General features: G+C 45.9%; 1 protein-coding gene across 2 annotated transcripts; it reads right to left on the minus strand.

Annotated features, from left to right (window-relative positions):
* Window positions 1-1,215: 1,215 nt before the first annotated feature.
* On the minus strand, window positions 1,216-16,827 carry SERPINB8 (serpin family B member 8). 2 transcript variants are annotated; one of them, XM_077136115.1, is made up of 7 exons: window positions 16,649-16,827; window positions 11,159-11,336; window positions 9,662-9,799; window positions 7,644-7,761; window positions 5,189-5,331; window positions 3,310-3,462; window positions 1,216-1,718 (listed from the first exon to the last, which is right to left on the minus strand). In XM_077136115.1, the coding sequence occupies exons 2-7, from the start codon at window positions 11,324-11,326 to the stop codon at window positions 1,314-1,316; spliced, it is 1,125 nt and encodes a 374-aa protein (XP_076992230.1). In that variant the 5' UTR covers window positions 11,327-11,336; window positions 16,649-16,827; the 3' UTR covers window positions 1,216-1,313. The 2 variants fall into 2 exon arrangements, with proteins under 2 accessions (XP_076992230.1, XP_076992229.1); XM_077136114.1 differs by lacking the exon at window positions 16,649-16,827 and adding an exon at window positions 13,648-13,770.
* Between the last annotated feature and the right edge of the window lie 3,467 nt (window positions 16,828-20,294).

Genomic DNA, 20,294 nt, shown 5'->3' on the forward strand with positions numbered 1-20,294 from the left:
ATAGGTTACATTTTTCTGCCACAGCACAGAATCTTATTTACACAAATGTTTTATATTAAATTCTAGAAAATGCAATAGAGACACAAAGCAGATGAGTGGTTACCGATGGTGGGGGTTGGGGATTGGGTTGCAAAGAGACATTGGGAAACAGTTGCGCATGATGGGAATGTTTATTTTTCAATTGGGGTGAAGAGTGATGGGTGCATACATATGTCAAAACTCATCAACTTAAACACCCAAGGAAGTGGAGAGATTATACATGTGAAAATAAGTGTGACAGCTAATCAAGAAGAAGAACTAGAACAATCCTCTGGGTGCAGGGCTGGCCCATTAACTCCCATTCAGACCTTTGTGGAGATGGATTACCCAATAGACTTTCCATTATTCTTGGAATCCAACTAGGACTTCGAACCTGCCTCATAGGATCTGAAGGGGGAAAGGATGGCAAAGCGGTTGAGTGGGTCGTCACATTTCACATCCCTCATAGCCTCGGTGCTATGTTTTCTTTGTAGTCTGAAGAAAATACTAATGCATGAGGTCCTTAAGTACGGCCTGGGCCACATCTGAGCATATGTGATTCATTAGAGGCCACTGCTTCCAGGAGTCGTTTGTTGTGAAGGTTCTTTTTGGGGTTTGGCTGTGTTTCAGGAGGAAAAGGAAGGGAGAGGCCTGCATGGCATTTGTTTCAAAGATCTACTTCCTAGTCCAGTCCTAAAGCCCAGGACCCTGACTGGTAACTGAAGGTTTCTCTTATGGAAACAGGATCTAGTAGAAGTTTTTTCATGAGAGACTCTGTGATATTCCGGACACACAGGGCTGTGTGAGTGATACTGAGAGGGAGAGTGACACGTATCTCAACTGCTTATGAGACACTGGGTGGCTGCAGTGTACACATCTCAAGATCTCTGGTTTCAGGAACAAGGCACCCAGTGCCCTGACACCTCCCAGGGAGCCTGAGGGCACTGCAGAAGCAGTGCTAGAGATCACATACCAGGATGCAAGAGTACATAGAAGGCTGGATTGTGATTCCTTAAGATGTTTCCCCTGGACACCTACAAATAATGGAGGGGAGCTGGCCATCCTCTGTATGAAGGTGAGGGAAGAACCAACACAAGGCACCCCAAACGTTCGCCTTCTTGTTTCAACCTTCACACATCTGAGGACTCCATTATTCCCAGGGGTGTGGAATATTTAGGAAAGACATTCACAAACCACCCAAGTACACACACTTTATTTTGGTTTTGGAATCACAGCACCAATTTGATCACACAGAATTTAAACCAAAAGGAGCCATGTTCAACAACTGCACCTCTTTATGGAGAACAGAACCTGCCCAAGAACAAAATGCAACTGGTTGAGTTCTGCTGGATGAGAAAAAGGAAAGGGTGGTCTGCACAAACCACTGGTTCCACTCTGCAGCACCGGGTATTCCTGACCACAGCGGTGGAGGCGGCCGCCTCGGTGCCTTCCTCATTGACCTCGATAAGGCACTTGTGTGCAACCTTGGACACAGGCACATTTTTTCTAGATGACATTCCAGAAAAGTCAGCCTTGGCTTCCTCAAAAGCATCAGTCATTCCTAAACTTTGAAGAGCAGACTCCAAATTATAACTCTCCTCCAGCTTTAGCCTGGGAAGGAACACCTGAACTTTACTCTTAGTCATCTTTTCTGGATTGGTCCAGGCTCTGAGCTTCTCATAGGTGAGTTCTTTTTCCACCTGGAGGAACAAACCAACAAATCTTAAACTCTAGATGACAACACACACATGTCCACACACATATGTATGACCCTTCACTCACGCAGATGCTGAGTTCTAGCCTAAGACACCTACAAGTCATTTTCTTCTTATAAACATTTCAAGAGTTTTCCCAAATTGTTATTTTTTCCCATGCTATGGACACAAGACTAAGACAGCTAGAAAAGACTTGAGATTGGCAGAGATTTCAAATTGGGACTATTTGCACCACATTCATTTGGAATGTGACCTGGTTTAGCAAATCCTCATAGCCAATTGATGACATTAATGTCCTTGCAAAGCACACTAATGTGCATCAGAGAGATGGCTTGACAAAGAGACAAAGAGCACAGCCCAGAACTGTGCTGGGAGAAGGGGAAACCAAGTCTCTTCTGATCAGGGAGGGTGATGGGGTCCTTGGTGGGGTGGGGGTAGATGAAGCAAGAGTGGAGTTTCACAGGCTGGTCCTTAGAGCATCCTGGATTGCTCTCACATACCAACCTAACTGTCTTCTCTGGAGTCAGCTTCAAATGCTCTAAGACCATCACGCACTAGATTTATCCACAAGGAAGGATAAAGGCAGGGGGGCAAAGGGCCTCCACTTGCTTCTCCCTCCTCCCTTTACCGACCAGAACCTGGAAAGTGTTCCTCTCTAGTGATGCCATTTTGATGTTAGCTCTATTCCTAGGCTCTGCTAATTTTTTTTCTAAAGTAACTATGACAGATTTCAGATTTGATTCACAGCAAGAGCCTTCAGATCCCATGAGAGAGAAACCAGGGAAACCAGGCAGGCCCTGCCCCTGGGGTGTAACACTGTGAGGGAACGAGCTCTCACGAGCTGGGGAGAGTCTTGGTTAAACATTCGGTAGCCCAAAATCAACCATGACAGAAATGTTTACACTCCAGGAATCGGCAGACGTTATAAATCAGGACTCTCCCTGCCCCTACCCCACCCCCACCCCGAGAGCACCTCCATCTCCCGCTTACAAATTTTCTTTCTCTCATCCTGAACTCATTTCCTTTTCTGTCATGAGAAGAGGCCTCACTCCTCCTGTCTACCATCATAAATTCCTCACTGTACTTTAGACCCTTGCCACTCAAAGTGCAGCCCATGGAACGAATCATTTGCATCACCTGGAAACTTATCAGAAACGCAGACCCACTCCATCAAAATGTGCCTTTCAACAAGATCTCCAAGAGATTTATATGCACATCAATGTTTGAGAAACCCTCCCCAGATCAATCTCTACCCTCCTTCTGGGACTTTTGTTCAATCATGATTGGGCTGACAACTAGCCCCTCCCTTCATAACTAAGAATCATGTTCTCTATTTGTGGAACTCACTCTTTTTAGCTTTATCAAAATTGGACCTTGTCAGCAACTCTACTCCTGTATATATACCCAACAGAAATGCAAACACATGGTCACCAAAAGGCAGGCGGTGGTGTTCATCCATCCTACATGTATGAACCCTAACCTGGAAACTCTTCCAATGCTATCTGGTGGATGGACTGGAGAAATGAGCTCCAGCTGGAATCCACAGGCGCTAGGACAGTAATCGCCCAAGGCTCACCGTGCCAAGATCCACGTCGTCGTTGGGCAGCAAGATGATCATGCTCAGCTCCCCGCCAGCATAGGGCAGCTCCAGGACCTGCATGCGCACCTGCTCCACGTAGCCCAGGTTGAAGGTGGCTTCCTTAAACATCATCTGCACTGTCTTTTTCTCCTAATAGAAAACATGGAATTAAAACTAGATTACCAAAAAACAAACCCAGTTGACTAAAAATAAGATGCATCTAACTCGAAGAACCTCCAAAGTACATACAAAAGCAGTATCATTTCAGTGCATTTTATGCAGACAGATATAACATCTTTTTATATTAGTACAGCTTAGTGTTGAGTAAACACTGCTATTGTTCCAAAAAAACAGATATTGCCAGGTGAGAGAGAGTAGGTTGGCGGACATGGAGAGACATGAACTCTCTTATGTTTTTTTTTTAGAAGAAGTCTTGTATTTTTTCTAAATTTTAGAGCTGATGCATTGAGAAGCATTCCCATGGACTTGATCATTAAAAAATCCTTTTCCACGTTAAGAGGAAGATTAAGTAATGATCAGGTCTTTGGTCTCAAAGGTTTGATTAAAAAAATAAAGAGACCAACAGGAGTTATATTTTTATTCTGAAAAGCTGCCAAATTATATCACCAGTATTATGGCTTAGGTATTCTTGGGTAAGGGCTTGACAAGATGTCTAAACTTGCATCAAATATGCTTTTTTTCCCAAATACACTCTACAATTCCATCTCCTTGAGCAACATGTTATTACCCAGTTGATGGAGGCCAAAGTCCAAGCTAACAGCTATGGGCCCAGCCATTGTCACATTCAAAAAAGGAATGTGGAAATGTGGTTTCAAAGTTAGCCTTAATAGCTGCTAACATTTTTTTGTCTTGAGCCTGGAATTGCATAGCGATGAATTCGAAGGCAATAAATAGGTGTAGCAGTCACCGACATGGCAAGAAGTTATCTAAGTGAATATGATAGTGACAGCATAATAAATAAGTGTTGACCACCTCTTGTTCCAAGGCTTGGGAGAAAGTTTCTTCTGATCCAAATAACATGGATAGAGATACAAGACAGATTTGATCAAGGATGGGAAAACAGAATATTGATGTACAAATTGTTTTAGGTTTTCTCCCTGTGCTGGCCATGTTTTAATCAAAATCCCATTCCATAAAGGCAGAATAATCCCTATTCAATACTGTATGTTCGAAACTGTAATCAGATCATCTCCCTGGAGATGTGATTTAATCAAGAGTGATTGTTAAGCTGGATTAGGTGACGACATGTCTCCACCCATTTGAGTGGGTCTTGATTACTTTCTGAAGTCCCATAGAAGAAGAAACATTTTGGAGAATGAAGGAGATTCAGAGACAGCAGAGCAGAATGATATAGCCATGAGAAGCAGAGTCCACCAGCCAGTGACCTTTGGAGATAAAGAAGGAAAATGCCTCCCGGGGAGCTGCATGAAACAGGAAGCCAGGAGAGAAATCTAGCAGATGATACTATATTCACCATGTGCCCTTCTAGATGAGAGAGGACTGTGTTAAACCCTGAACTTCACTGGCCTTTTTGAACCAAGGTATCTTTCCCTGGATACCTTAGACTGGACATTTCTATAGACTTGTTTTAATTGGGACATTTTTCTTGGCCTTAGAGCTATAAGCTAGCAACTTATTAAATTCCCCTTTTTAAAAGCCATTCTGTTTTTGGTATATTGCATTTCGGCAGTTAGCAAACTAGAACACTCCCCACCCCCAATTAAAGATTGGGGGCCTCAAATCTGTTCAGAAATAAACAAGATACCTTGAAATAGATGATTTTTTCCCCTTCAAAATCTTCTCCACCTTTTTACTTCAGGTCAATAGCAGCGTATCTACAAAAGAATGACCCTACCTGCTTCATTTTAAAGGGCATCCCTCTTGTGTGCTTCCTGTCAAACTGCTCATTCCACTGTCCTTTGAAGTAGATGGCATTCACCAGGACCAGCTTTGTCAGGGGATCAACTGCCCCAGCGTCCAGCACCTCGGAAATCTTACCTGTAATGAATAAGAGTGAAGTTTATTGCTGTTTTAGGTGGAGAAAACATGATATTACAGAAATCCCCTTGAAGTCTAAATCGAATGCTTGGTGGGAGTGAAGATGAGTCCTGGTTTCCCGTGGCCACTGGGCCAGGGTTGGGGCTGAGCAGTGCACCCACGCACGGCACCTCACTCACCCCCTAAACGAGCATCTCAAAGCAGCCAGGGCCATCGTCATTTTGTCCTCAACTCACCAGTGAAGAAATTCAAGTTCAGAGCCGGGGCCTGACTTTCGGCCAAGTTTACACAGATGGCAAGTGGCAGGCTTGAGGATATAACCCAGGAGTCCTGATTCTGACAATGGACTCTCGACTGGGCACTAGTGACGTTCTAGACCAGATAATTCTCTGTTGTTGGGGTGGCGGGGGCGGGGGGCGCAGGGGAGGCTGTCCTGTGAGGTGAAGGATGCTTCTCCAGTAGCACTTCCCCCACTATGACAACCCAAAATGTTTTCGACCATTGCCAAATGTTCCCTGGGTGGGGGGTGGGGGATGGGGAGGGCAAAAGCAGCCCTGGTTGAGAATCTCTGCTCTCTGCCAATCTTTACATCTCATTTCAATAAGGAGAGGCTTCCTAAGGACGGAGGCACAGAGGCCTGGACATGAGAGAAAGCACACTACCTGAAACAAGCCACTGGGGCAAAGGAATTAGAGGAGCTAGAATGGAGGGGCCCAAGTCGAGCTGTCCATCAAGAGGGACAATGAGGCAATCTCCTTCGGCTCTAACATTCTGGGACAGCCTGATGGAAGGAAGGGTGTGAGCAGCTGTGAGTGGGAGGTGACTGGTATAGGGAGGATGAGGTGGGAAGCAGCTCCAGGTCCCTGGCGTGATGCAGTACTACAGGACGGCCTGCAGAGCACGAGGCCACTGGGCAGATGGCATATGGAAAAGTGAGAGGCTCTTCCCTTCCGTGGGTCCCACCGCTGCCTGGCACACAGTGGCTGTGCAAGAAAGATGGGGTGGATGGAGTAATGGGGGCCAGGCTGACACATGAAGAAATAAGTGATAGAATTTAATCCCCCCCCCCATTTGGGGGAGATCTCTAAATTACATATTAAGTACTCAGGGTGCATATGAGCACATCTTTGTTTAGTGAGGACTTAAGGCAAGAACTGGCAGAAACATTTCTGGGGAGATAAGCGTGGTCCTGACAGGGCACATGGCACGCTCCACAGAAGCTGCAGCTTCACAATAGGAAACACATTCACAAAAGGTCACAGCTTCTGAAAAAAAACAGCCATGGCCAAGTTAAAAGGGAGGGAGAGAGCAGCAGACGAAACCAGTGGGGTCTTCAAATCACCTCAAGGAGAGAATATGAAATTCCGTCCAGTCTAAACCATGATGTAATGGAACCTAGGGGCATGGCATGGTCTTCCCTGAGAGAAGCCAGACCACAAAGAAGAAGCATTTGTGGATTTTCCAGCATTGCCCAGAGAGGAGGGGGTCTGAGACATAGCTTTGAATATTTTTATAAAACCATCACTTACACAAACGGACATTTGCACACCAATGTTTATAGCAGCATTATTTACAATTGCAAAGAGATGGAAACAGCCAAAATGTCCATCAACAGACGAGTGGCTAAACAAACTGTGGTATATACATACGATGGAATATTATGCAGCTTTAAGACAGAATAAACTTATGAAGCATGTAATAACATGAATGGTCCTAGAGAACATTATGCTGAGTGAGACTAGCCAAAAACTAAAGGACAAATACTGTATGGTCTCACTGATATGAACCGACATTAGTGAATAAAATTGGAATATGTCATTGGTAACAGAGACCATCAGGAGATAGAAATAGGGTAAGATAAATGCTAGTGATAAATGAAAGCGAGGGGTAAGGGGTATGGTATGTATAATCTTTTTTTTTTCTCTGTTATTTTATTTCTTTTTCTGTTGTCTTTTTATTTCTTTTTCTAAATCAATGCAAATGTTCTAAGAAATGATGAATATGCAACTATGTGATGATACTAAGAATTACTGATTGTATATGTAGAATGGAATGATATCTTAATGTTTTGTTTGTTAATTTTTTTTAATTAATAAAAAAAGTTTAAAAAATAAAATAAAATAAAAAACCATCACTTGATGACCCAGTAAGCCCAGGAGAAGGGACAGAATGGCATCCCAGGGCTGGGTGCCTGGCACACGCTCCAGCAGGCCTCTGGTCCCAGGGTCCTGAGTCCACACCACTGTCTGGCCCCTGCCAATCTCAGCCTCACTCCTTCCCAACTCCAGGTCACTGAAATGAAAATCTCTCACCTTCAGTCCTTTCTGTGACCCAGTCATTTATGTGCTTCCTGGACTCTTCTGCATCTTTGGCAAAGGACAGTTCCTCCAGCTCTGCCTGATAGAACTTCCGGCAGGATTCCTTAAAGGCCTGCAGAGAGCAAGATAGTACGTTTGGCCTGATTTTGCAAAGGTTTCCACAACTTTGAAAACATGTTTTTCCCCTCTTCACATGCTTGTACCATAAATGCTTGCACAGGCCTTGCTGTATTTGAGGACCGTTCATTCAATGAACAGAAAGTTCTTGAGCACCACATTGTGCCTGGTACAAAGCTGAACACATGACACTGCACCATCTGCTGAGAGGCACCAGGTCTCCACCCAGTGCTGAGAGGTGTTATGAGAATGGGGATTGGAGTAGCCATGCTAAAGACAGCCCGTGTGCGTCCCTGTCAAGTACATGCACTCCAGGCTGGCTTTCTGTTCGACTGTCTGCCTCCCCCTAGACAGTCTAACTTTCTTTCGTTCACTCACTATTGTAGCATCAGCACCAACCACTGTGTCTGAAACATATTTGTTGAATGATCCAGAGTCTTCAGAGTGGGACTGGATTATCAAGAAATCATAGATCTCCAAGTTGACAAAAAAAAAGAAATAGCATTTTAGGTCTGAACAACATGGCGGCTTGGGGGAACGTGAACCAAGGCAGGTCCCTGGGGGATGGAAGGTGAGGTCTGGGGCACAGTGTGTGTGTGTGTGTGTCTGTATGTGTGTGTGCACATGCGCACACATGTGTGCATACACTGTGTGCATGTGTCAGGGAAGGGAGGGTATTAGGGAAAACACAGCAGCAGGAGATGACCCAAATCAAGAAGGGTCTTACATGCAATACATAAAAACCAGAGATAACCCATGACAACTTGGTTTCAGATAGAACGTGCTTGACATTTAGCTCATGTCTTCTATGCATACCTTGTTCTCTAATATTTTAGATTCCACAGAATGAAAGGCTGGAGAAGGGAGGAGGAGCTAAGCAGCTGAGAAAGCCTGGGGGCAGGGGAGGGGGGCTTCCTTGTACCCCAATCTTCTCCAATGACAATATTCAAAGAGCAGGATGATATTCAGAGCTGAAAACCAATTAACCAGAAAGTCCCTGGAATCACTGGTACATGGCCTGGAAGATCTGGCAAGCTGAAGGATCTGGAATCCTCCATACCGAGATGTAAGCCTAGGGCAGGCAAGCTCCATGGGGCTGCACCCAGCAGCAACCAGGACAGGGGCACAACTGGGTCTGACAGAAGGACCCGTGGGATGCTCAGTCATAGGAAGGCCAGGCTGCCCCTACCTTCCCACTACCTGACAAGCATCACCCTGTATAGTATGTGGTACAAAGTTTTTAACTTCACTTATGGCATTATGGCAGGGTTTTACTGGACTAAGGAACTTTGGAATCACCTGGTGAAGGATAGAGAGGCTACTCATTTCTAAAACCTCAGTTTCGTGACCAGAAGTTTCTTCAGAAAGACTCTTCTGTCAATAATGGGGATTTCTGAGATAGAGAGGAGACCAGGCTGGACTCAAACAGACCAGAGAGGAAGCAATTAAAATAATAGTATAGACCAAATGGGGAGGATCAGAACTCTGATAAAGGCAGTGGCAACTCAGGAGAGGGGGCGAATTTCAGAGACCTTCAGAGGCCTCTCCGCAGAAGCCACAGGTCAACCCAAGGTGACCTTGGGGAGGTGCCCCGGATGGCCAAGCTTCTGCCTTGCACAGCACTTGGATAATGTTGTCACACAGGGGCAGGGAGCCTGGGGAGAAGCGTGTCTGGATGAGAGGGTGATGGACATATGAGACTGGCATTAAGGAGGGCTGGATCAGAAACAATTTTTGAAAGACACAATTTAGAAGCAATGCTAAAATTGAAAGTTATAATTAGAGAAGTGTAATTCCAAGCACATATTTAAGGCAGTAGAGTTATATTCCCTGGTGTTCTGTGGTTTCCATTCTGTTTTTAATTTCTTTTTCATCAATGTGTGAAGAGTACTTACTGAAAGGAAATCACATGTTTTTTCTCCAAAGAGTCTGTTGGCAGTTCTGAGAGCATACTCTGGGCCAGGTTTGTTAATTTCGGTGAGAAGTGTCTGGAAACTCTGGTGAATATCTCTATCTTCCTTTAAAGAAAGTGCCTGTTAATAGAAAACAATGACACCGACTTTTAGCCTTGTCCTTTTTCTTCCCAAAGAGCTATCTTCAAACAAATCTGTCTACTAAAAATACATTTTTCCTTTTCTTAAAAGGAGTTTGGTTTAATTATCTAGAGCAGGGTCTCTCAACCTCAGCGCCATCAGTGTCCCGGGCAGATAATTCCTTGTGACATGGATGCACTGTGAGATGTCTCCCAATGTCCTTGGCATCAAACCACTAGATGTCAGTACAACCCCTCAGCTGTGACATCCAGAAGTCTCCAGACCTGGCCACCTGTCTCTGTAGGGCAAAATCACCGCTGGGTGAGAACCGCTGCTCCGGCAGATTTATCCATCCAGGAAAGCAGTCCATGATAACCCAGGATGGGGACAGATCAGAAAGGAGAGGCAGCTGGGATGAAACTAAATAACTCAAAAAGTTAAAGTTCCCCATAAATGCTGTATTCTTTCTTCTTTCACTTATGCCTAGGGGATCCAGGAAAAGCAGGTATAGAAAATGCTCTGTTGGTAATTTTACAGGAATTTTCCAGACCTGACTTTGAATAAATGCCAAGTCCAATGAGCATGAAGTTGGTTTTTATCTTCCCGCCATCCCCAGCAGCTGGAAGCAGCCACTGCTGAGGCATCTCCAACAGGTGCCCATGGACAGATATGATTTAGGTGGGCATCCGTGCACTCCTAACATTATGAGCAGAATGTGCACACGGCAGTTTTCAGGGACATTTTCTCTAGGTCGTCAGGGGAATCTAAGACGCCGGGAGGCAAACAAGGATTTTTCAAAGTACTAACCACGACCTCACTTGTAGATAAACTCATGCAACCCATTTTAGATCTTTAGGTTATATATTTCCTCTAAATAACTCAAAAATTAAAGGTCCCCATAAATGCTGTATTCTGTCTTCTTTCACTTATGCATAACCAAACACTAAAAATAATCCATTTTACTGAAAGGTCATTTACATGGCTGCATTAAATGTGAAATCAAATTTTAACAAAAGTTTAAAATGTTACAAAATTAAAATTCTTTGCCTTTGTGGAACAGAATTATAGTTTCCCCCAGTATATCAAAGGTGTGATTTTGTTATAATATGTCGATATTTTTATCTAGAGAAAATAACATAATTACTTTATTTCTCCCGTAAACACAATGGAGAGATTACCCGTCCTGCCCCATCCACCCTTCTATCCACACCTGCCCCTCCTCCATCACCACGTTTCCCATTCTCACAACTGCGACCGCCCTGGCTTTCAGCAGCTGGTGGGAAGGTAGGAAAAGGCCAGCTCTGTGGAAGTCCCCAAAGAAACAAGCCTCTGTTCTTGATCTGTGACAGGCACACGTACCTTACACATCTGGGCAGCAGTGTTTCCTCTTGCCCCTAATAAGACCATGGCCAGGGCAGAGGTGATGCTCAGAGGAGAGATAAACGCATTTTGCAGGTCTCCTTCTTTACCCAACATTTTAAATAAATTGATGGCAAAAGTGCCATTTGCTTCGCAGAGATGATCCATCAGGGAAGGGCTGGAGCAAAAGCACAACACAAAAGCACATCAACCATCAGCACCCCCAGGAACTGGGCAGAATACAGGCCCCCCCAAAGATGCCCACATCCTAATCCCTGAAATTTGGGACCATGTTATCTCACATGGGAAAAGGGCCTTTACAGGTATGATCGGATTAAGGGTCTCAAGATGGAGAGATGGTACTGACTGCCCAGGGGAGCTCTGGGTCCCCTGAAGAGGGAGGCAGAAGGGTCAGCGACAGAGAAGGAGATACACCAAGGCTGTAGGAGGGGCTCAAACACCCTCTGAGACCTGTTTCGTCTCTTACTTTTTGCGCCAGTGGTTAACACTTCTCCTTGCCAGGCACTGCTCTAAACATGTTGTATCAACTCACGTAATCCTAACAGCAACATGACAAGTACAGTCATTACCCCCTCTACAGAGCTGGAGACTGAGAGAGGTTAAGTAGCATGTTCATGGCGGCACAGCTAGTCACTGAAGAACGCAGGGTTGGAACCTGCAGTTTGATTCCAGATCCTGAATTCTTAACCATTGCACTACCATCCCCTATTTGCTCCAAACCTCTCTCAGTTTAGTGTCACCAGCAAAATTCACAATAAATGTTCTGCAAAAAACAATATAATTCTCTGTTAAAAAAAAAAAGAAAACAAATGACATTTCTGCCACCACGTCATGTGAAAAGAGCTGGGCAGATTTCGCTAAATTTGTAGGGCTTGTTTGGGACAGGCCAACCTAAAAGATGGGCTATTTGCAAGATACAAAGTTGATTTTAAAACAGGGGGACTCCAAAGAGATACTGCATTTTCCCCCAGAGTCACTGCAACGGGCCTGAGAGGCTACCCAGCCCTGGGCATGATGTCAAGTGGGGAGCCCGCATCTCAAGTCCTTGGGGTCACTGTGAATGAGAGGCATGAATTGGTGGTCCAGCCTCGGAGTGTCCCAGGACCAGGTCTAAGCAGCATGCTCCCAGGTTTGATTCACAGGTATCAGAAAGCAGAAGAAAAAGATGTTCCCAGAAAGAAGCCTTATTACTAAATCAGCAGTTATTACAACTGGTGATTATTTGTTAAACTTTTAGCAAATTATTTTAATTCCAGCATTAATTGTAAATTTATATGAAATCTTATAGAAACCTGAGATGCTACTCAATAAAATATTAAAGTTCATCAACTCATCTCTGTGTCTGAATCCTCTACTGTTATCCTTGAGGACATCTTGGAAAATAAAAGGATAAATCACCCATGGTCCCATGACCCTACAAGCTACCTTTTTTCTATTGTGTGATCCTTTTCTTTTATATGTATGTATGGTTTTAGCTCAGAAAATTCTAAAGCCACATGAGAAAAATAGATTCCAGTTTGGAAAATTAGAAAAGAAGCAAAATGAAAATTGCTGGAAACTCCACCTAGAGAGGGAATCAGCATATCATCATTTTTTGTTTTTTCTGGTTTCTCAGTGGACTAAAAGCACCTCTTACAGCAGTTTTGAAACTATTCCATCAAAGCTTTAGGAGGGAATTTCTGGGTCTCTCAGGGGCTTCAATGAGAAGACAGCAGAGCCAAGTGCAGGGGGCAGGGGTTAGGGGGCAACTATTTCAACCAGAGCATTCCACTGTTAAATTACTTTGTTTTAAGCTTCCTCCTAAGATATTTTTCAAAAGACTGTCTCCAATTAAAAAAAAACATGAAGACCATGCCTTCAATACAGAACCACAGTCCAAACCATTGTACATTCTTTGAAATAATGTGCTGAAACATCAACCAAGAAAATGCAATCAACGAATAAACTGCACAACAGAACTCTACATACAAGATTATATAGAGCAAAAGAGTATTACAGAACAAAATGTTAACATTCCTTAACTGTCTTCAAATCATAAAGCCTCTCCAGAACCTTCCACTGCAAAGCTTGTAATCAAGGGCAGTAGATTTGGAAAGGCTGGTCTGCCGCGGGCAAGCCCCATGCAGGGTACAGTCTACCTCCAGGCCACCCCAGCCACAAACAATCTGCAGGACATTTGGGAAAATGAAGACCGAGGAGCCAGCAAGGAATATTCATACTCCGTAGGGCAAGACAGAAGCACCTATCAAAGAGATCCAGTGAGGAAAAGAATTAGGTAAACTGGAGATGACAGAGGCATAAATAATTTAGGGTGTGATCCTACTTGAGTGTGAGAGCTTTGGACTCAGGGTGAACCAGGCAAAGGAGTGAACACGACTCTCAACTCCAAATTTTAACTGCTCTCAGCTCCTTACACACTCCTACTTCTGGTTTCCCCTCTTTCCTTTTCCTTCACCTCATTTGCTCACCTCTATTCCCTTCTGACATCCAGGTGCTGGTCAGTACCATGGCATTTCCCATCAGCGTCTCCCTACAGCAATGACACACCCACTCCACACACTCCCACACCGAAGTGCCTCGAGGGTGTGCCCAGATCACACTCATGGTCAGGCAGGGACTGGAACAAGATAAATGAATGATTCACTAACCCACCTCCCCCAGTTATTCCTGCTGATCCAGTCCCATTTGTACATGACAGGGTTAGCACTTTAAACCAAATGGGGCTTTCCTCTCCAAAACAAAAAAAGAATTAATTTCAAAATGATGCAAATAAGACCTATGATTGCCTGTCCCACAATTCAGCAGTGTCATAAAAACACAGCAATATAGAAAGTTTTTACTTCAAGTCATTAAAATTAATTGACCATAAATTAGTTTTCTTTTCTGATGTGAACAAACAAGGCCAAGGACAAGGAAATCACTGTCCTGGGGTCTCACGGAAAGAGTGGCTGATTCAGCCTCAAAGGAGAGCCTTCTAGAAGCTACCAAGTATGCGGCATTATTCTCCCTCTGAACCTCACATGCCTCTGATGTCTCTATTCCACTTCCCCCTTCTCCTTGAACACAACCAAAAGTGAATTTATTCAAGGAGCATTTGTTAAGAACTTCTGTTATATATTTTGGGGGGGAAATGAAAACTAAACGCCATAATTTCTGACCTGGGGCTCACACCCTAGTGGGAGACACACACAAAAGTACACAGGTTAGTCAGTCCTGAGCCCTGTAATAGGATTATTTATGCAGTGCTAAAGGAGCCTAGTTTTCTAAGGCTGCTAAAACACAGTACCACGGGCTGGATGGCTTAAAACAACAGAAATTTATAGTCTCATGGTTCTGAAGGTTAGCATCTGCAACACGTGGGGGAGAATCCTTCCTTGCCTCTTCCTAGCATCTGCTGGGTTGGTGGCAATCCTTGAGCCTTCGTGTCTGCTGCCCTGGTCACATGGCATCCCCCCAACCCCTCTAATCCATCTATTTGTGTGCAATTCTATCCTTCTTTAAAAAGACACCAAAGTGAATTGAGGGCCCAGCTATTCCAGGATGACTTCATCATAGATTGCCTAGTTCCAGCTGTAAAAAAATCGACCCTATTTCCAAATAAGGTCACATTCTGATGACGTGCTGGGCTTGAATATATCTTTTGGGGGGCAGGGGATACGATTCAAGGCCCAACAGAAGCCCGTCGGAAAGCAAAACAAGCTCTCTGCAGAGGCCTGGGAAGGCTTTCCACAGCGACTGGGGAGCTGGCTCTAAAAGGCCAGTCTTGTAGGTGGCGAAAGGGGAGGTAAATTCTAGGCTGAAGGATGCATGGGTGCACAGATGCAGTAGGAAGGGTGCGCTTTGTGCTGGGCCAGGGGAGCAGCTCTGAAGGGTCACCTGCGAAAAGAGGGGCAGCCAGACGGGCTGAAAGGCACCCAACAGAAGTTTAGGAGTCTGAAGGTAGCCTTATGGTCTGGAAAGCCACACATGGTTTTTAAACAAGTGTTTGATCTTAGTACTTTGAAGCTTCAGAAAGTAGTGTGGCTCACACTGTCTCTTTGGTATGGACAGTGGCCGGGTGGGTAACTATCCCAATAGGCCTGCAGCCGCAGGAATGCAAAGAAAACATCTGCTTCAGAGCAGGGGGAGACAGAACTGCCAGGCTGGGTGGAGATCCCAGAGCATGCAGGAAGCAGAAGGAAGGACTATTCTGAGGCTCATGGCTAAACAAACACTTAGGGTGGACCATGAGTCCCAGGGAAATTTAGAGAAGAAGCCAGATCGGAATGGGGAAGATGTGCATTCCATCTGAGATCTGTGGGACATGCCATCTGAACCTGTAAGCAAACACTGGCAAGGGATGTTGCAAACGCAGGTAGGGGACATAAGGTGAGTAGTTTAGAGCAAGAGATTGGGGCCATTAGCACAGGGTAGTGTGGATAATTGACATTCCTCAGAACAGACAGTGTAGGCAAAGGAGAAGGAATTTCCCTGATTATGATGAAATTCCAGTATCTGAAGTAGTAAGAGCAAGAAGAACGGAGATGGTGACCCAGCAAGCTGAGATCTACTGGGACTGGAGGAGTGTGTCCACGGGTCAGGGCAGAGCGCCTTCTCCTTGCGGGGGGGGGGGGGGGGGGGGGAGGCAGGGGGCTGAGAGGCCCCCAGTGAGGCGGGCTGGGTCGGGACCTCTGGGGGCTGGGGAACCTGGGAAGTGAGGACGGAGACAGTAACCACTGCGGCTGCCCACGTGCAGGGGGCCAGGTGAAGAAATACTTTCACAAGTTTATGGGAAACAGCCAAGGAAGAAGAAAAGAGGATAAATGTGAGAGACAGAGAAAAGAAAAGAAGGAGGCAGAAGGAAGGGAGGGAGAGAGAAAACAGTGAAAGAGAGAGTAAAAAAGGAAGGAAGGGGTAAAAAGAAGAGAAGATAAAAGAAAGGAAATGAAAAAAGAAAGAGGTATAGCTAATAAGCCAGACGGCCGAGGCCACCGGCGGGTCTAGCCCAAGGCCCCAAAGCAGTTCCAGGCTGGGCTGAAATCTTCTTTGTGGGGCCCGGTGCGGATGACCGTCCTCGCCCCCCATCCGCAAAGTTCCTGCCCGTGCCCCCCTGTGCCCCGCCGCGGGCGGATCACCAAGCGGGCGCCGCGCACAGGGCGCCGGGCACGCGCTCCCCCCCCACCCCCACCCCGAGCCCGGGCGCGCATGCGCGCTGCCCCACCCCCCACCCCCCACCCCCGCCTCTCGCGTCCCCAAGGCCCCGCCCGCTCCCGAGGCAGCCCCCGCCTTCGCCGACCCCCACCAGGACGACCCACGCGGAGCTGCCGATCAACTCCGGGTCCCTCCGCCGTCGCGCTCCTCTTTCCTCCCCCTCCTCTTCCTCCCCGTGCTTCCCGCCTCCGGCCTCCCTCGTTCCCCTTCTCCCCTGACCGTCCGCGCTCCCCCCGGAGCTCTGGGGAGGCGGAGCCCGGGCGCCCCCAGCCCGCGTACCTGCGAGACGCCCGGCGCTGCTGGGCCCGGCCGCTGGCTGCTGCCCGCTCGGCTCCGGGCCACGGCTTCCGGGGGTGACTCAGGACGGAGGGCCCGGCCGGGCCTTCTGGTCCCGCGAGGAGGCCGAGGCTCGCAGGGCGTCGGCGGCTGCCCTGGCTGGGCACCCGACGGGCGGCCGGAGGGAGGAAGGTGGCGCCGGGTCCCCGAGGCCGTGCGGGGCCTCGCCCAGCTGGAATACTCGGGTTCGGAAATCAGAGAGATTTGCAAAGCCGGAACTTCACTGTGAAAATCAACCAAAAGCAAAACCAGGAGTAAAAGATTACTTCTAGCCAGTGTTTCCAAACTGTAGGGGCGGAACACCCATTCCCCGCCCAGCTCTATTAATTTATATGTGCTAATAGTAATATACTATGTGCTAATGTGGTAAATGCTAATATACTATACATAAACATACATCGAAAAGGATGAGAAAGTATCGCCGCTTGTACTCGCAAAACCCGGACTCCTGATTTTCAGTCCACGGATTCATTATTCAAAGGTTTCTGTTCCAAATCCTCATAAAAAGCCATTTATCCTCATGAATGTCACATTCTTGCAAAATAAATTGTTTTTGATGTTGAACTTTTACATTTTAACAGTTTGAAGCCAATCAAACCTCTCCTTTCTGGAAGATTTCTATGAAGTTTAGAAAATTACATTTCTCAGTTTTTGCAGTGTGTGTATATGAGAGTTTTAATATCCTTTTTAGCAACAAAATATAGAAAAACATCCAAACGGGTGTTTTCAAAATGATCATTCCCCACTTTTTCAAAAAGTAGTGGAATCCTCATTCATGGTTAAGATGCACCTTTACCAGACAAGACTGTTAATTATGTTTTTCTCAAAAATATTAGCTAGGTGTTAACTCCCTTTTTAAAGTACCCTGCTATGAGATAATAAGCAAGCCTGAGGTTTTGTTTTTCTTTAAAACATGCTGAGTGCCCGCAACTCTGCTTAGTACAAAATACTGCATTGTAAAAGTTGTCCTTTTTAACGTAAGCCTGGAAGACTTGGTTGTTTGTTCCATCCCGAGGATACCCTCCTATAGTTTGCACCCCTTACTCAAAGCAGACACCTAAGGATGTCACTATCGTCCCCCCACATTATGAGCCAACGTTGCTCTGTTTCTGGGTAGAGGTTCAAAGGGCCCAGGTGCAGTTCAAACCCAAGAATCCCTGATACCAAAGTCTGCTCTTCTGCTTCCAGCGTCACTCAGGTGTGGTGCAGACCCAACGGTTTTGCTGAGTAATCCCTGCCACCTCAGGTTTATACTGGACCCTTACTTCTAATCCGAGGCTCCTAGCTGGGGAAGTCACTCACCAGCCATCTCCCAGCCCTCTCTGACTCCCCCTTCGTCTTCTGTTGTGTGCACGTGTTCCTGTATGTTTCCATTCTACAGCCCTGGAGGAGACGTTAGGTCTTATGAAAGGTCCAATCCAGAACTTGAACCAGGAACAAGCAGCCCCCGCTGCTTATAGGGGTCAGACATCTCAGTGACAGAGCCCCTCCCCACTGAGTCGCATAAATATCCACCCACCCCCCTTGGCAGCACAGATTGGTCTCTCCCCTAAGAGGATATGGGGTTCTGCCATCCACCCACCCTGACCTGAGCAGTTGGCATCCCCAGGGACTGGCCTCAATGGGATCTCTTCCCCTGCTCTTTTGGGGACTTTGTGCCATGTCATTTGCTGACAGTTTCTGTTGTGCCTGAGCCTGTGTTCCCAAGTGGCAGGGTAGCAGCAACTCGCCCCACAGTTCTTAAGGAAAATTTTAAAGGAACATCAGCCCTGACACTTCCTTGCCTGAGCATGAGTGGGGAAAAGAGAATACCCAGATCAGCCCTCACGGACTCCAGGCAGGTAGTGGTGAAGGGAAGTTTTCTGGAGTGACCAGTTTTCCCCTAGACTGGACCTACCGCATCTCTATCCCTTCTGTTTCAAGAACGAAGTAAACCTCCTTCTCCACATGGAAATGTCTGTTTTCCTGGGAGGAATCTGTCTGCAAGTTCAGATTTATGAGGATTAGTTGTTTTTGTTTGTTTTGAGTAAGGGCAATGTAAATGCTGGACCTGCAAAAAGAAACCCTCTCTCCAGGAAACTAGGGTCTAATTTCAGAGTGAGCCTGAAGGACTCCCCACTCTCAAAGGCCTTCTCTTCACCCACCCATGGGGCCACAGGTCCCTGATTTTAAAAAGTCTAATTCAGGGTCCCAGAAACTGTTCCCAGCTTTGCCTTGTCTTGTTGCCACACCCTAAATTTTCGCATCTCTTCAACTGATTTGGGGGAGTGCCTGTTGGTTCTCCATTCCTAACTCAACACCTTATGCAGTTGTTTCTGATTCTCGGTCCCTCCCTGGTTTGCAGACTGCAGAAAAAGGAATTCCTCCCCCATCTCCATCTGGGCTCCCAGAATCTCCAACTCAGACTTCCCTTTGTGTGAGAGGGGAGGGGAGCTCAGGCACAGTCAGGGCTTCTGAGTGGTGGGAAGTCCTTGCACTCCATACTATTAAACAGGGAGACACTCCACCTGGACACACTCAGGTAGGAAGAATTGTGAGGAAGCACATTTAGCCTTCCCTGGGCTTCCACAGTGTTCACACTTAGTGTCTGACCATATTCTCCAGCAATGGCCCCTCCATAATTCCCCATTCACCTCCCACTCCCCTGATGAGATCCCCAGCTGGCTTACAGGGTTTGGAGAAGGGATGCAGAAACCACATTAGCCTGTTAACTAATCCCAGGAGTGCAGAGACAGCATCATGAAATATAACAGCTAGAAAGTGGCAGAGAGATTGTTGATGCTACTTATATCTTAAGAGGAGAAAAATGAAGCAGAGGTAGTTGGCTCAGCGTTATACAGGCAGCTATGAAGTAGCAATGGACCACAGTCCTTCCAGCCTAGTTCCCAGGCAGTGCTTTTCCTACCACACCCTGCAGTAAGAATATGGTCATAAAACAACTAAAGAATGGGTCACAGAGTCAGTGAGAGGAGTTTAATTAACAGGAACAAGTGTCATTAAAAATTACTATGTGATTGCCGAGGACATTTAGGGACTCTGAGAGCAGCACGGCTAAATGGCTAAATGGAATCTTATGTGTGATCTGTGATGCTGCTTTGCTGGAGCTAAATTACTAGTTATAACTTGAAAATGGTTCTGACCACTTTGGGCACTGGTCCTTTTAGGTTTGGTGTACCTAAATTGCGGTGCATATTCTCCCGACATTTCTCTCTACAAAACCTGCCTGAATATTATTTGACCAGTCCTTAGAAGTAATGAATCATTTATATAGGATCTACTTCTGTCCCTTTTCACTTAACTACCACAATCAAATTAGCACTGCTTAGTACCAACACAATCCTAAATTCAAGTGGAGTACTCACCTATAAAACGGGCACCAAGATGACCCAAAATATGCTCATATTAAAATGTCTAGATGATTACCAAAATGAGACCAATTTAAAAAGGAAGTGTTGGCTCATTTGCTGACTCAGGGATATGGAGAACCCAGTAGACCTAAATTTTAAAGGCATTATAATAACTAGTTTTGTCTTTCAAGGAACTTGTGAAGGAGCAAAACTGTTTCTGCTATGATATTACCCTGTAGCTG

Source organism: Tamandua tetradactyla, chromosome 18 (assembly GCF_023851605.1).
Source record: "Tamandua tetradactyla isolate mTamTet1 chromosome 18, mTamTet1.pri, whole genome shotgun sequence".
NCBI lineage: Eukaryota > Metazoa > Chordata > Mammalia > Pilosa > Myrmecophagidae > Tamandua > Tamandua tetradactyla.